At 29.3% G+C, this 15482-nt stretch overlaps 1 protein-coding gene across 6 annotated transcripts; it reads right to left on the bottom strand.

The window, feature by feature from the left end:
* Positions 1 to 1055: 1055 nt before the first annotated feature.
* On the bottom strand, positions 1056 to 13775 carry LOC100168328 (mitogen-activated protein kinase kinase kinase 15). 6 transcript variants are annotated; one of them, XM_029488314.1, is made up of 24 exons: positions 13757 to 13775; positions 13467 to 13561; positions 12972 to 13144; positions 12687 to 12881; positions 12451 to 12620; positions 12196 to 12364; positions 12015 to 12124; positions 11653 to 11936; positions 11172 to 11331; positions 10950 to 11109; positions 10706 to 10875; positions 10458 to 10641; positions 10243 to 10376; positions 10042 to 10169; positions 9671 to 9975; positions 9366 to 9601; positions 9047 to 9202; positions 7743 to 7832; positions 7146 to 7542; positions 6448 to 6553; positions 5645 to 5837; positions 1693 to 1948; positions 1505 to 1581; positions 1056 to 1438 (listed from the first exon to the last, which is right to left on the bottom strand). In XM_029488314.1, the coding sequence occupies exons 2-24, from the start codon at positions 13537 to 13539 to the stop codon at positions 1234 to 1236; spliced, it is 4131 nt and encodes a 1376-aa protein (XP_029344174.1). In that variant the 5' UTR covers positions 13540 to 13561; positions 13757 to 13775; the 3' UTR covers positions 1056 to 1233. The 6 variants fall into 6 exon arrangements, with proteins under 6 accessions (XP_029344174.1, XP_016662593.1, XP_029344175.1 ...); XM_016807104.2 differs by lacking the exon at positions 13757 to 13775 and adding an exon at positions 13644 to 13756; XM_029488315.1 differs by lacking the exon at positions 13757 to 13775 and having other exon boundaries at positions 13330 to 13491.
* Between the last annotated feature and the right edge of the window lie 1707 nt (positions 13776 to 15482).

Raw genomic sequence — 15482 nt, 5'->3', positions numbered from 1 at the left:
TCTAATGATTGTATTCATAGTTCATGGATCATAAGTCTTATACGTTATAACTAAAATATTTTATATATTAAGTGTAACAATATTCATATATCAGTAATAATAAATTACCAAAATAATTTTTTTCTATTCAGTGTTCTAAGTTATGGAGTTATTTATGTGCAGCCGTTCAATAAATAATAATCACTGGTCATTGGCTATTGCTAAGAAAAAACTTTTTTTTTACAAATCAAAAATTGGAAAGCAATGCCAAGCAAACATTCATACAATGAATAATTACTGCAATACCGTCAATCTGGATGACTTGAAACAGTTTCATTTTTTATTATACTTGTATAAATTAACAAGATCTAATAATAAGTGAACCGTTTTTTAATTAAAAATATATGTATATAAATGTACTGCAAAATATTCTTATCAATAAGTCAATTTTTCTTATAAATACAAAAAAATCTATTATTCAAATTTTCAAATTTTATGAACACATTCATATTATGTTCTAGATTTATACAATTATACAAATAATGTCAAATTTTGATGTTTGTATATTTTTCATATGTTGGACAGTTGTTCATGAGAATATTTATTTAATCAAAAATAAAAAAAAAAACCCGCTTATTTCGATTTTGGGTAACTGTTGCATTAATATACATAGTACATACTACCATTGTTATAAATACTATTGATCATTCACTGACGGCGCGAAATATTAACGGAACATGGATGTGGCCGTTATGAAGCGCTGTCGTCGCCCATTAGTTAAAAACAAATCATTGTAAGATCAACACATTTAAAGCTCGGAACTAAAATGTTACATTCTTGTACTCGGTCATAACTAATAACTAATTATTTTCATAGATATGATTATGGCCTTATAAACAATGATCATAATATGTGCATATTATAACAATGTATAGTAATAAATTATAGTATTCTACCGTAATGATAAATCAATTTAACTCGTGCATTTAAATAACAAAAAATACTATATTTTTTTTATTAATATAATAATTATAAAGACATTGCACATAGTGGTTATAATATTATTAAGTATATAATTAGAATAAATTATTTCATTAACAATTTTTCAAGTTGTTATTACGTAAACTCTGTAATAATTATACAAAAAAAAACATTACCTATTTATTCATGTCTATACTTGAATAAATGGTGATAGGTAACTTATAAGTGTAACAAATGGAACACAACTGCAACACGGTATTGTTATTATTACCGCTATACATAGTTATTGTTGATGTGATTGCTCATACGGTGACTTGACTGCAGTTGTTGCAGTGCATCGAAGGCATAATTATTGTTATTAGTAGATGACGGTAGAAGAGGCTGCGGTGTGACAGACGTCATTGTCCCGCCAGATGACGATAAGTTATTTTCTCTGTGCCGTTCGATTTCTTTCCACAGCCTCAACTCAACACCTCGTCTAAACAATACAAATTCAACAGCGTTAAAACAATAAATTACAAACGGTCACAGAATTATTACTCACTTCAACCCAAGATCTCTTAAATCTTCTCTTGTGACCTCTAGTTGTATTTGGTCCAACAGAAACTGTTCGTTGACCAACTGAAAAAACCGATCATAATTATTACAAAATGCTGAATTTCAACTCTACTTCTGGACATACAAATTCCGTCAGATTATGATCCTATAAAAAATAAACATATAAAAACTTACTATTTTTATTGAGTGTTCGTCAATACAGATGTCCCGAAGCCATTTGATTAGATCTTTAAAACGGCCATCCGCACTGTTTTCGTAATCGAAATCTCTAAACTCTCGAGAGCAATTCCGACAGGAGCTGCAACAGTAATCGCCACGAATGGCAGCGTTCTGTTCAGCAGTCCATTTCAACAAGGACATCAGGTCTTTTTGATCTTCCACCATTTTTTTCAGCAAAGTGTTTTGACACTCCAACACTTCTTCCAGAAATCTATTAAAATCGTAACTCTGATGTAAAACAAAATACAGTAAAATAATATTAAATATACCATCGTCCTTTCGACTTCGTGGATTCCAATTTATTACGAATACAAGTCTCGTCGGGTGTTACACCCCTCCCCCCCACGACCCCTTTAGTCGGCAAATTTGTCATTTTGATATAGCGGTCGGTAAATCAACAATTATGATTTTATTGTAATTTATGATTATTTCAAAATTCAAATATAATTTATTATACCCATTATGACTTAATTTATATTTTAATGTTACTAACACATACTATTGACAGTTTAACCAGAATGAGTGATAATAATATGTCATTAAATAATTTAATAAAAAGTGCAATAATTTTTGCTAAAAAATTAAATATTAACCCAGAAGAAGATTGAAGCCCAAAAATATATACTCCAATGCTAGCACACAGTGAATTATCAATATAAAAGATTTTTACAGAATGGAATTCAAAAAAGTATTCGATGCATTAATAAACTTGTCTTCTGAACATTAAAAAAATTGTATGTTGATCATAGAACCACTTGTGAGCATTTTTAAGGTTCCATGTGAAAACAATTGTTCAATAGATGATTTGAAGAAAGGTATGAATAAATATTCCCTCCTAAATGTAATGAATCTAATATTTGTGATTATGATGGAGTTATAACTGAATTAAATATTTTATACCATCACTGTATCAATAAAAACATTTTAAAATTAACTGAAATAATTAAAGTATCCATAGAATTAAAACATATTTTGCCTATTGGCAATAAACTATGCAGATTGATTTTTATAGCATCGGTTAGTACTGCATCAAACGAGCACACGCTCAGTAAATTGAAAATTTTGAAGAATTGTTTACGTTCTACTACGGGAGTAGATCGCTTATTAAATTGTAACAAATATTTAACTGATGAAATTTATATTAATCTCATTGTGAAACATTGGGCTTTTCTTAAAGAAAGACAACTTAATATATAATACAAATATTGTAATTTTGATTTTAAAAAAAATATTCTTTTTAATAAACACTGTCTAATGATTTAGCAAAACTTGCATTAAAGGGGCCTCGCTACTGCCGTCAATTTTAGCTGAAAAGACCTAAAGTATTGACAACATTTAAGTTAGTTATCGTTGTCTGATTTTGATTCTGAAAAATATTTTAACTCACCAGAAAATTGTCTATAGATCCTACGAAGCACTTTGTAAAATCTAAATTTTATATTATTGTGAACTGTAATTGAAAACTTGAAAATATCTACTATTCGAATCATAATTAAAATTAATATTAAAAACGGAAAATGTTTCGTACGATCTATAGACATTTTTCTGCTGAATTCAAATATTTTTTCAGAATCAAAATCAGACAATGTCAACTAACTCTAGTTTTGTCAAAACAAATGTATGTTTTTGTAAAATTCTTGTCGTGAAATTGATATGGTCATCGAGTTATTGACATGTACATGCGCGTACGAGAGAGGATACCCTTATTTAATTTCACTCACACTAATAATCTTTTACAACTAATACATAGATCCCGAGTGGCTATGACAAGATTAGCCTAAATCCTGTTTTCATGAGATGAACAAGGTAGATGTATCTATAAAAAAATGTGTAGTAAATAAGTATGTAAATTACGAGTCATTGAGTATGTTGAATAATATAGTCGGAAAATCACTTAATTTTCAGTCGGCAAATTATAATGAATACGCCCCCCCCCCCTAAAAAAATGTATAGCGCCGGCCCTGATTGACACTAAATATTTAAACTTATATTTTAAACACAAGTTCAAAATATTGAGTAGGTAATGTTTTTACGACTCAGACTAAAAATTAACATACCGAAAATATAACCAATAATTTGATAAGTGATGTTATAATATTAAAGAATTGAGGAAAATACTATTCAACCCAATTGTGCATATTTTCATGATGTATATACATTTTTTTAAACGAGTAGTTACTTTATTTAATTATCTATTTAAATCAATTTAAGAGGTTTAATTTTTAATATCATTATACCACATTTGTTTTTAATAAAAAAATTGTACAACATAAATACATAATATATTATAATTTTTAGTACCTAGCTAGGTAGGTAACAAAAAAATAAAGGTGTATTACTTATTTAATTTTAAATAATAAAAGATTTATTGGTGGTAAAATAATAATTTGGAAAAACTTGTGTTTTTATTGTTTAATTATGCGGACAATTTTGAAAACACCAGCAAATCCGGGGTTAGAAAACACACATTTATACAAAAACTAAAACGTAAAAATTGCTTGGGGATACTACATTATAAATCAATAATTCTTGTTTGCAGACATTTTTAATGATCTAATATTTTAGTCAAATTATTGTAGGTACCTACATAATGATTGTAATTATATTTTACAAAACAAATAGGTATTTTAAATATTAAAAAAGTAGATAATATCATATCAAATAATAATATTATGATAATTCTATCATTTTAAGTATTTTATACGTAGGTACTGTCGGAGAGTGACCAGACGTCCCGCTTTTGCCCCCATTCAGGGCACATTTTAAACACAATTTTTATTCGCTAATATGACGTGTAATAAAAAATAAAAATTAGCATCCCTGATGGTTTTGAGTGACCCTAACGAGTCATTGACCGCTATCATTATTCAATCATCAATAATAATTATACTATAAAGTAAATTGAATATTTGAATTAGCGTACCTAGTAAATAATAAGTACCTACTACGCGTTTAATAATGTCACCCAATTAGTATTGCTAATTAATAATAAAAAAAAAAAAAAAATAGAAAGACAGAAAGTGTCTCACTTTTGAACAGGAAAATTATGGTCACATGCACACACCCATAATATATACATACAAACCTTAGATAAACCATGTTAGCTAAACGTAAATACAACAAATAAAACAAACAAACAATCATTATTTTTAAATTATTTACTTTCATACGTTTCGTAATTACTAGTATAATAGTATGAAATAAGTTGTTCGTAATACTACGATCACTACACCTAGGCACAGGGGTGGATAGGTAGTATGTATGTTACAGGGAAAAATTTTAAGGGGCCCCCAAACTGAAAACAAATTTGGTCGCTTCGATCGCATTAGGTATTCAATCTAATACCTTTACCTACAAATAAAATGTTTCGTGCGAAAATGTATTTTTAGTTTGGTGTGGGGCTGGGGAAACGTCATATGAGGAAAATGCTTTTTTCGGTTGTAAAGGATTTTCGAAAAATTTCGCGTAAGGTCGTACAAATTCGTACAAATTCCGTACTAAATATCGGCTAAAAAAAAAAATGTTCCCTATGGGCCTATCGACCCCTGCCTAGGCATCATTTCACAAAATATACCCTTGTGGCATACCCTGCAGTGAGGGGAGGGAGGGTGTATTGCTATTTTATGAAGCGATCGCTACATGTAAAAGTGGGGGTGGTTAATTTAATGATAGGTACTGATAGACTCGTTTATAATTTAGAAATAGAAATAATTTATGTACGGTGTGCGGGTTAGCCATCCACATTAACAGGGGAATGACTACAACTGGTGGGTGGCTAGTTCACGCCCCCACTGCCACAAATTACGCCTTGCATATGGGCATATGGTACATAATAAAAAATAACTAATATAAACAGTATATAATTATTCATAATATTATGTATAAATAGACGGAAAGGACGAGTTACCTGTGGTTTTCAGCCTGAAACATAATCGCACGCCTGCTCTTCGTCGATAGACCGTCCAGGTAGCTGTCATCGGTCTTGTGCGATTTTATTGATGAACCGAACGACGGCGAGCTGGTTTTCGTGTCGTCCGTGATGGCGGAGACGACGCTACCATCCAGCTTAGTCTCTTTGGCCGCGAGGTTGTCTTCGAACTCTATACGGAAAGAACCCAATGCCCCAATACGGTGTTATAAATTCAATATAAACCTTTAAATTCGACAAAGGGTTCTAGGGATATGGTTATAGGCCGTAACACAGAAATAATTGGTACAAAAAAATGTAAAATTACAATATTGTGTTAGGTATATTTTCGGTTATTCACTGTTCAGAGTCCATACAGACCAGAGGATACGGACCAGTGATCTACAACCTAATACAGAAACAGAAAAGTATAAACATGACCTATATGTGCTACTGGGGTAACAATAAAAAATTTAATTTTCGTGTGATATATTGGGCAGTAGGTACTATTTAGTTTGATCTCAAATAGCTAAAATATTATAAGAGGCCTCAAATTCTGAGACAAATAATATATTTAAAGAATACAATTATTCAGCAACATTTTTAAACGCTCTAGTATTATAAAATAATAGTATATTGCTTGATATTTAAAAATGGTTATTTCAATATAATATTTGTACACAAAATAATTTTTTCGACATTTTCAACGTTTAAATTTAAATTTTTGTGATTTTCCTCCTTGGTCCGTTAATCAACTCTTAAGAGGCCGAAGGTAAGTTTAAAGCATAATAAATAGTAAATACCGGGCTTAAGGACAGCAATGACGGCATTCACGGCATTGCTCACCAACGTGTCGAGCGTGAACATCCAATGAGGCTTAATATTGTGTAACCGCAATACAGACTTGGCCTGAAACAACAACGACATAGGTATAGTTCTAGAAGAGTACCTAATAAAATTGTAACACATTTTAGGAACATATACGCAAGGGTGGCTAGATTAAATCCGGGACATCGCGGTAACATCCTTAATTATAATATTATTAGGTCATTAAGACAACGGTGCACGATAGGGAAGTTTGAACATGCATCGGTGTATGTGTTGCAACATATCCCATAGGTACCTATATAATGGAGACCAAACTAAATGTTATTGTGGGCTGTGGCAGTTTTAAATGGAACACCTACCGAGTATTGACTAACATTGACAACACCCATCCAGAGGATGATCTATATTATGTTTATAAATATGAATTAACTTTTTTGAAAATTTCGTTGTTTTTATATTCTACAATTACAATAACTATAATTCTAATGTCCGGCCAACCGCCGACCATACCACACAACCAACTCACACACAATATTATACGTACAATATCTTAAAACAATCTATATACTCGCGGGAGTATGATATATTCTTTACCATCTGGTCATCACCGAAGGACGATATTTTATAATAGGTAGTAATGTCTAACTATAGATATACGTAAAATGTTCATTACCGCATCCTTAAATAAGCACAATGATATGTGCAGCTGGTGCACGGCGACTGCGTCGAAGTTTAGTTGCTCCTTGAGGCTGTATATGGTCCGCTCAACAACGTCCCTATTTTGGTCCGTGATGTAATCTCGGAGTCCTTTCATCAACACCTCCAGGTGCTCACCGGTCAACTTGGGCTGCCCAAACTCACGGCGTATAAACTGAAGCCACACCTTACCCAACGTGGCCTGGTCTTGGGCCAAAACCCGGGCCAACGTGGTCCTCCGCTGCGAGTCTTTTTTCAGCCTGTAGAACCCATCGTGTTCCGCTTCTGCTGTGCTACCCGCCGTGCCCATGTCGATTTCAGGCGACGCCAACGCACCCGAAGACTGTCGCCTGTTATACCGTTGACCGTCGAGACTATATACGGGTTTGATCAGGAAAAAAAAAATGGCGCAGGTCGTTATTAATCGATATAAGTCTGTTGTCAAATATATACACACACTGCAGTCTGCAGGTACTGTATAGATTATTATTATTATAATAGTTAAATGCTCTGATGTGTAAAATATATTATTATAGTATTATATTTGTTTATTAAACTATTGAGTAAAATATACCTGTTGTAAGAGTACTGCATGTTTGGTAAGCTGATGGAAGAAAGGAACTGGTCTTGTTTGATCTTTTCGGGTTGGGATATTGTTAACCAGCTGTATACAAACACACTCCAATGTAAGCGCCCTCACTAAGTAACACATTAGTAGCATAAATCTGAAGCATTTGTTTTGCATTTGTCATTAGCAACGTTATATAATGCAAATTTTAATTAACATATTATTTGCTAATGCTGGTCAATAAGGATTTAACTGTTTAAAGAGTGGATAATTGCTTAACAATCAGTGCAATGGAAATATTATAAATGTGAGGTTTTAATACATTAATAATAATATGCTCTTAAATTACTAACATAAACTAGTTTAAAATAGAAAATATATTCACAATTAGTTACATTGAATGTACCTTTAAATTTGTATTAGAGATTATTTCTCAAAAAACAAATTTTCATGTACTTTAAAAACTGTCAGTTATTTATTTTTCAAATGTTCAATCAACCAACAAATAAACACAATACCTAAAACCACAAATATACATTTTAAATCACAAAATATTTAATCTTTAATAAACTTTTAGTTTTTAGTTAATTATCACTGGTAACTAATAATTGTAAAACATTATACTACATCCTTACTCTTAGATATTACATTGTTGGTTTCTAAATTACAAGTTATTTCATTGTGAAAAACCATGGGCCTATTTAAAATAATTTTTTTGATCTGGTTAAGGGTAATGTTTTGGGAAGCTCTTTTTAACATATCAGTTCCCCCACTACACAGAAATAATTCCAAAAATTAGTTTTTAAATGATCAGGTCTGCTCATTGCCAGAGTGGTCAGACGCATGTGCATAATGCACAGATACAAACCTCAGAAAAATTAACATAATATGTAAAAAAAATCCAAAATTTGAATTAGGGACATTGTTTTTAAGCAAAAGTATAAGTATGTCTTGAATAAATGTTTAAGAAATAATTGACTTTGTATTGTAATCTACAGATAATCTGTTATTAAAGAATATATAAAATAATAACTGAATTTAATTAAAATAAATGTTTAAATAAAGTATTATTTGTTTATGTAATTATATTTTCTATAATTATTCAAGTTTTTAGGTAAACACTACGTACTAAAGGATTAATATAAACTATAGTATTAAAAGGTAAAAACAATCATGAAATTATATAAAAAAACATGCTTAAAACCTCAACCTTTCAAATAATTTTAGAGTATTAATCATTTAGTAATACAATTAAATAATATTGAAACTGAATTACAGAGCATTATATACAAGTAACTTAATTTTATTACCTGTCTTCTTTCAATACTCGTTGTTTACTAGGATTTTTGTTGATATTTTCTTGATTACTTGAAATTGGATTAGCTTTTACACCTTTCTCTACTGGTACAGATACACTGCGATTAAACTCTAGAGGAGCAATTAATGCTTTAGATGTTTTCTTTTTCCTTAAATAAACATCATCATTATGATAACAATCTAATAAGGTTTAATGTAATTGTAAAATTAATTAAGTAATTAAATAAAACTGGCAATTGGTTATATCAATTTAAATTTAAAAAAGATTTATGTAAGGTGATAAATAATCTATTTATAATTCATCAAGCATACTCGTTCATAAATAAATCTTCTAATAAATCAGTAGCTGTAGCTCGTTTATCTGGATCAACAGTAAAACACCTAAGTATAAAATTGCTAGCTCGGTCACTGAGTTCAACCGGTATTTCTGGATGAGTTTTATAAAAACCAACTTTAAATACAGCTGCTACTGCTGATCCGAGTTCTGTAAACGGTGGTTCACCAGTCGCCATTTCTACGACTGTACACCCTAATGACCATATGTCAGCCTACACAAATTAAAAATGATTTAGATTTTCAATTTAATTAATGTAACTTGTAACAATAACTTAACATACCGGGGCGCCATATTCTCTTTGTCCTTTGTCTATTACTTCAGGAGCCATATACTGCAATGTGCCTGTGAAAGTTCCAGTACTAGGACACAATCCAGCAAGGCGTTTAGAAGTTCCAAAATCAGATATTTTTACTACACCACTATACGTATTAACCAAGACATTATCACCTTTAATATCACGGTGTACAATTTTTTGATCATGTAAATATTTCAATCCTTCAAGAATTTGTTTAGTATAAAATGAAATGGTAGGCTCGTTTCCTTTTAATGGTCCCCATTTTGAACGTAGTAAAGCAGAAAGACTACCTAAAAATCAGTAATTTTTCATTGAACATTTACACAAATTATAAAAAATTAAACATTGAAACTAACCTCCGGGTACTTGTTCCATAATTATCTTGAAAAAACCATCTTCAGATATTGATCCTAAATACCGAACAATATTTCGATGATACAGTTGGGAATGAAGTTTTATTTCTTCATGCAGTGGCTGAACATAACTTGAAAAATAATATATATTGACATTAAAAAATTTAAATACAAAAATTTGAATTAACCAAAGTAAATAAATACCCTATATTTCTCTCGGGTATTTCTTTAACTGCAATTCGCACTTGTGTGTTGAGATCAAGAGCTGCATAAACTATACCATAAGTTCCTTTACCAAGAATTTTTTTTGTCTGTGAATCATTCAGCTCATATTCAAACTAAAAAAAAAAATTAATTCAAGAATTAATTTTAATATAATATGTGATATTAATTATCAATAACAAAAAACAAAAACCTACATTTATTGGTTCCTCAGTTGAATCCTCGTCTAAGTTAGTCATCATCCCTTCTTCACCCTCCGTCATTTTTTTAATGAGATCATAAAATCTTTGACGATGTTGAGAAGATGGAAAATACATTTGAAAATCATCAGAATTTGCATGAACATATAAAAATAAACACCTATCATCTATTTTGCATAAACTATAAATAAATAAAAATGTAATTAATATTGTAATGTAATTCATTAACAATTAAGCAAATATACCTAACACCCCTTATCATACTAGCAACGAACAACCACTTATGTACTTGTTTACAAATATTTCTGGTACATTGTATACACTGATTGCATAGAAAGATGGATTTTTCTTCAGCACCGAGATTCACCACAACATAACTAGGCATATATACTTTTAATTGTTCTAAAACTAAAATCTGAAAATTAAAATTATATTTATTTACAACAATAAATTATGGCATTATCAAAGATTTATTTAATTTTTACTCACAGGAAAACGAATGCTATCGTCAATTTCTGTTTTTGTGGCCTCTACAAAATATTCCATCCAAAACTTAAAAATGTCTTTTTCTAGTGTATATTCAATTTCTTCATTTTTTTTCCTAAACTTATCAATTAGTTCAATATTTCCTACTGTTGACTTTAAGTACCTAAAACATAGTGTATATTGAGACTTGCATAGTTGTATACAAACTATATATAATTAACTTACCAAATTGAAGGTTTTAATTTAAACATACATTCAGCTGCTTGAATTGCTTTACCATAGTCTTCTGCTAGAACACTAATTTCAAAAAATGTTGCAACAGCCCAGTACTCATTGAGAGATGATAAACTTCCTTTTTTCCCAATCAAATTGTTTAAAACCATGCCTATTAATAAATTTATAAAAATTTAATATTTTTTAATTATCGTTATTATTGTTACTAGATTAATTAAATATGTTTATTGACGATATTCAAATTGTATGGATTTAAAATTATTATTTTATACTTATAAATTGTTATTAGTTGATTTTGATTTAAAATGATAGAATGTATGTATATATTTGTAAATAATAATGTTATATTCAATCAATGTTTTGAAAATATTTATTCAATCGCTTTCCTTGAAAAATGCTGTATGAGAAAGTATAATCCAGGAATTTGTTTTTGGTGTTTTTCCTCAGGTGATTTTTATTTATCTTAACATACCAATGTGTTGAAGTTCATCAGACTTGGAAAATTCATTTCCAGCAACAAGTAATAATGTGGCTAAATTAATTCCAGCATATTCATTTGGTTGTACTTCAAATCCTTTCCGATACCAATGTATAGCATGTTCAAGGGCAGCTTTGTCTTCAAATGATGACTCAACAAATTTATCTTTATAAATACGACCACATAGACAAACCATATCAGGTATATGATTTTCTTTCTTCTTCAATGCTAGTTCAATTACCTGCAATGCTTTTTTTCGATCTCCCGGTTTGTTACGCCTAAACATGAAAAAGTGTTAATACAAATTATTTAAATTAATCATTGTATAGAATTGTTTTAAAAAACTGTTAAGTTACCTATTTAAAGCAAAGGGGTATAAATATCGCAATGCTGGTGTTTGTACATAATTTTTTTTGTTTGGAATAGTTTGTATATCTTCAACAAGTTGAACCATTGCATCATAGTCCTGATATAAAATTAAATTTTAAAATATTTGACAAGTTATTTATTATTGAAGCTGTTAATTAATTTAACTACCTGTACATCTCTAAATGATATCAACATAGTATGAACTACATCACCAGAAAGAACATGTGGATCATCAAGCCGTTTCCTCATTATAAGCAATTTTTTACGTAGTTCTTCACCAGAGTAATTATCTCTAGCTTTTCTTAAATCTGATAAAAATTTTTCTTTAATATGAACTCTATGTGAAGCCAAAATAACAACTTGTGGTTAATTAAATATTATTATAGAACCAAGTAAATAAAATAAAAAAATGGTTGCCCATACTTAGTCTGAATTTCAACATCTTTTAACAACTTTCTTAATTTTACTGTAACTGGTACTCTAGGTTCAAAAGTAGATCCACCACTCTCGTCCTGAAATGAAGTATTGGTAGTGAGACAAGTTCCACAATCTGCTAATTTATATGAAAGAAATGTATATGATCCACACGACAACTAGAAAAAAAATTTAAAAATGAAGGTATAAAATTAATTAAAATATGTATAAAAAATATTACAAACCTTTAGTCGTAACGTAACTTCAGTATCTAGATCATTATACAACATGATGTTTTGCTTCATTCCAAAACTCTCACGTAAACCCAAATGATAAAACAACGAGCTTTGTTGAAATTGTATTGACAAATCAACTATGGCTACATCTGCATTATAAAATGTATCCAACTCCGCAGTTTCTCCAAAATCTAATTTTTCAAACTAAAATTATTTTTGAAATAAAGTTATGTTAATAAATGATTCCAAAAAGGTACGTATAAGTCACTAATCATAAATAACAATAGGTATTACCGAAACAATAAATAAGTTAGCATTAACAAGAATTGATGCTTGTTTCACTTCCTCTAAAGCTCTTTTACGGTGTGCCAAATTACTAGACTGGACGACATCTATGATGCATACAATATCCATTTTGGTACGATTTGAAATGTCACTACAAACACTAGCACTGTGAGCCAAATTCCCTACAGTAAAAAAATGTGTATGAAATTAACTTATACATTCTTGACAGAAAAAAAATAAAGTTACTTATTTTAATGGTATAAATATATATAATACCTATTTACTAATGTATGTGGGTGTTAATTATACAAACAAATATTACACACGCACAGTCTATATTTATTTATTAAGCTAAGTAGATACATACTTGTTAATGTAAGATTGGTTCATACATATGACATTTTAGGCTTCAGCCTCAAATATTTATTACTTCATCAGTTAATATATGTAATAGGATATAGGTACCCGTAGGTACCTACCTAGTTATAAAAATAAAAATCTTACCAGTAGATTCGACATCTAGCTTACTGCTAGAGCCAAACATGTTGTTCTTTCTTTCATGAGCACATTCAATCATTTGATAATACTTAGCTTTAAATCTGCAAAAAAGAAAATAACTGAAAACACAAGACTTTTAAATACATATGTAAAATGTATAAATATATAAATAAAAATAATAACAAAATTGTTCGAATAAGAAATAATTCCTCGATAAGTTGAACTATAAAAAAAATAATAAATATAGAGTTGATTACAATTACAAAATACTAAATAGTAAATACAAATTTACAAACTTCAAAGATAATTATTGTTAAAACTTATAGACATAACAGAAATGAAAATTCAAGGTTTCCAATGTTGCCAAATGTACATTTAAATAAAAATGATAATGTTTAACATTTTATTATTGTACTGTGATTTTATTAAATCTTTTATTAATTTATTCGTAGTTAGTAAATGAAAATACGAAATAGTTAACCTTAACCACGAATTAAGATAGTAATAAAGATACTATCTTAATTCGTAACCTTAACCAAATACTATACATTAATATAATAGACAACAGTTAACAGCACGATCTAAGGCATGGTAGTATGGTACATTGAATCGATGTAACCTATCATCATGATGTTACTTATATTGAGTTATGTAATATAATATATCGTATTTTCATAATTTTAGGATTAATTATGGGCTGTGTAATATCTTTGCATAATATGACAAATTTCATAAAACCCGGCAATTTATTTTAAAATAATAGTCATACTCAAATTATGTAATTTCATGAATTTCAATCACAGACAAGATATTATCCGTGATTTCAATATATTTTATACACGTTTTGATAACGGACTAATAATTGATAACCAAGTTCTCATAAAATAGTTTTTTTTTCAAATATAATTTTATTAAAATATTAAATCATAAAACTTAAATATTATTACGTTAATTCAAACAAAAAACTTAAGTAAGGACTATACAGTCAGTACTTAACACAATAAATTAAAATGTTAGGCCAAACGTCCTAACCTGTTGCATGTACCTATAAGGATAAACCTTAATATAATTATGTCAATATGGTAGTTGGCGGGAAAATTTAGAATTATAATTGTAGATGAGCTATAATTTATCCACGATGAACCTTTTAAGTTAGGACTATATTAATATAGCACGGTCTAAGAAAATATCACTATGGAATAGCTATAGGGTATAAGAATAAAGTTTATGGTCTAACTACGTTTATTATCAATGGCCACAACCACGATCTTATAACTAATTTCTTATAAATTCAGAGCCGATTGCTGTGTTGACCAAGCACAATGGTTGTTTTAAAATTAATGTTTGAATTGTTATTGCAAAAAATACTTAGTAGAAGTACGAATACAAGATTTTATTCTTTCAGCATAATATCAGCTTTTGCGTTTTATAAATGAAAATTGGAAATATAAATACTAACTTGTATTTTGTAATATTATCAATAACAAAGATGGACAAGTACTGACTAGTTAACTATTCATTAATATTTATTACCACAATACTTCAGACTAAGATAATTTTCCAGAAGTATTTGGCCCGAAAATCAAAATCAACTTGGTACGTCAGTAGTACTGAACAGTTCACTACAAAAATGAATTCGTTCACGTTCAAATTCATTTTTTTTTCAATTGAACACGTTGACGTTCTTTAAAAATATGAATGCGTTCATTTCGTTGTTCATTTAATTTATTTTTATGTATTGTTTAAATACGAATACAAAATCGTTGAAATCATAATATTATTGTTGTTTTATGCCCAGGCGTGCCCACTGGAATTTAATGTATTTTATTTTTATAGGTAATTCGTAATATATTATATATCATAATAGTATTATCAATCAATATTTATTAAATAAAAAATAAATTTGAACGTCTTAAAACTTATCACGTATCGTTCACTATCATTTTTTTTTTTATAAATATGAACGTGAACGCGTGAACGAGCGTTCAAGAACGACGTTCTTTCCAAACACTGGTACTGTAC

This window comes from Acyrthosiphon pisum, chromosome A1 (genome assembly GCF_005508785.2).
Source record: "Acyrthosiphon pisum isolate AL4f chromosome A1, pea_aphid_22Mar2018_4r6ur, whole genome shotgun sequence".
NCBI classification, from domain to species: Eukaryota; Metazoa; Arthropoda; class Insecta; order Hemiptera; family Aphididae; genus Acyrthosiphon; species Acyrthosiphon pisum.
This window is presented reverse-complemented; position numbering and strand designations above follow the sequence as displayed.

Coding starts and splice junctions, on each gene's coding strand:
- LOC100168328 (XM_029488314.1), bottom strand. CDS start 13,539: ATGATTGAATGTGCTCATGAAAGAAAGAACAACATGTTTGGCTCTAGC. Junction 10,377..10,457: donor CAACTGAGGAACCAATAAAT/GTAGGTTTTTGT, acceptor TTTTTTTTTTAG/TTTGAATATGAGCTGAATGA. Junction 1,949..5,644: donor TTTCAGGCTGAAAACCACAG/GTAACTCGTCCT, acceptor CGATTTTAATAG/ATTTCTGGAAGAAGTGTTGG.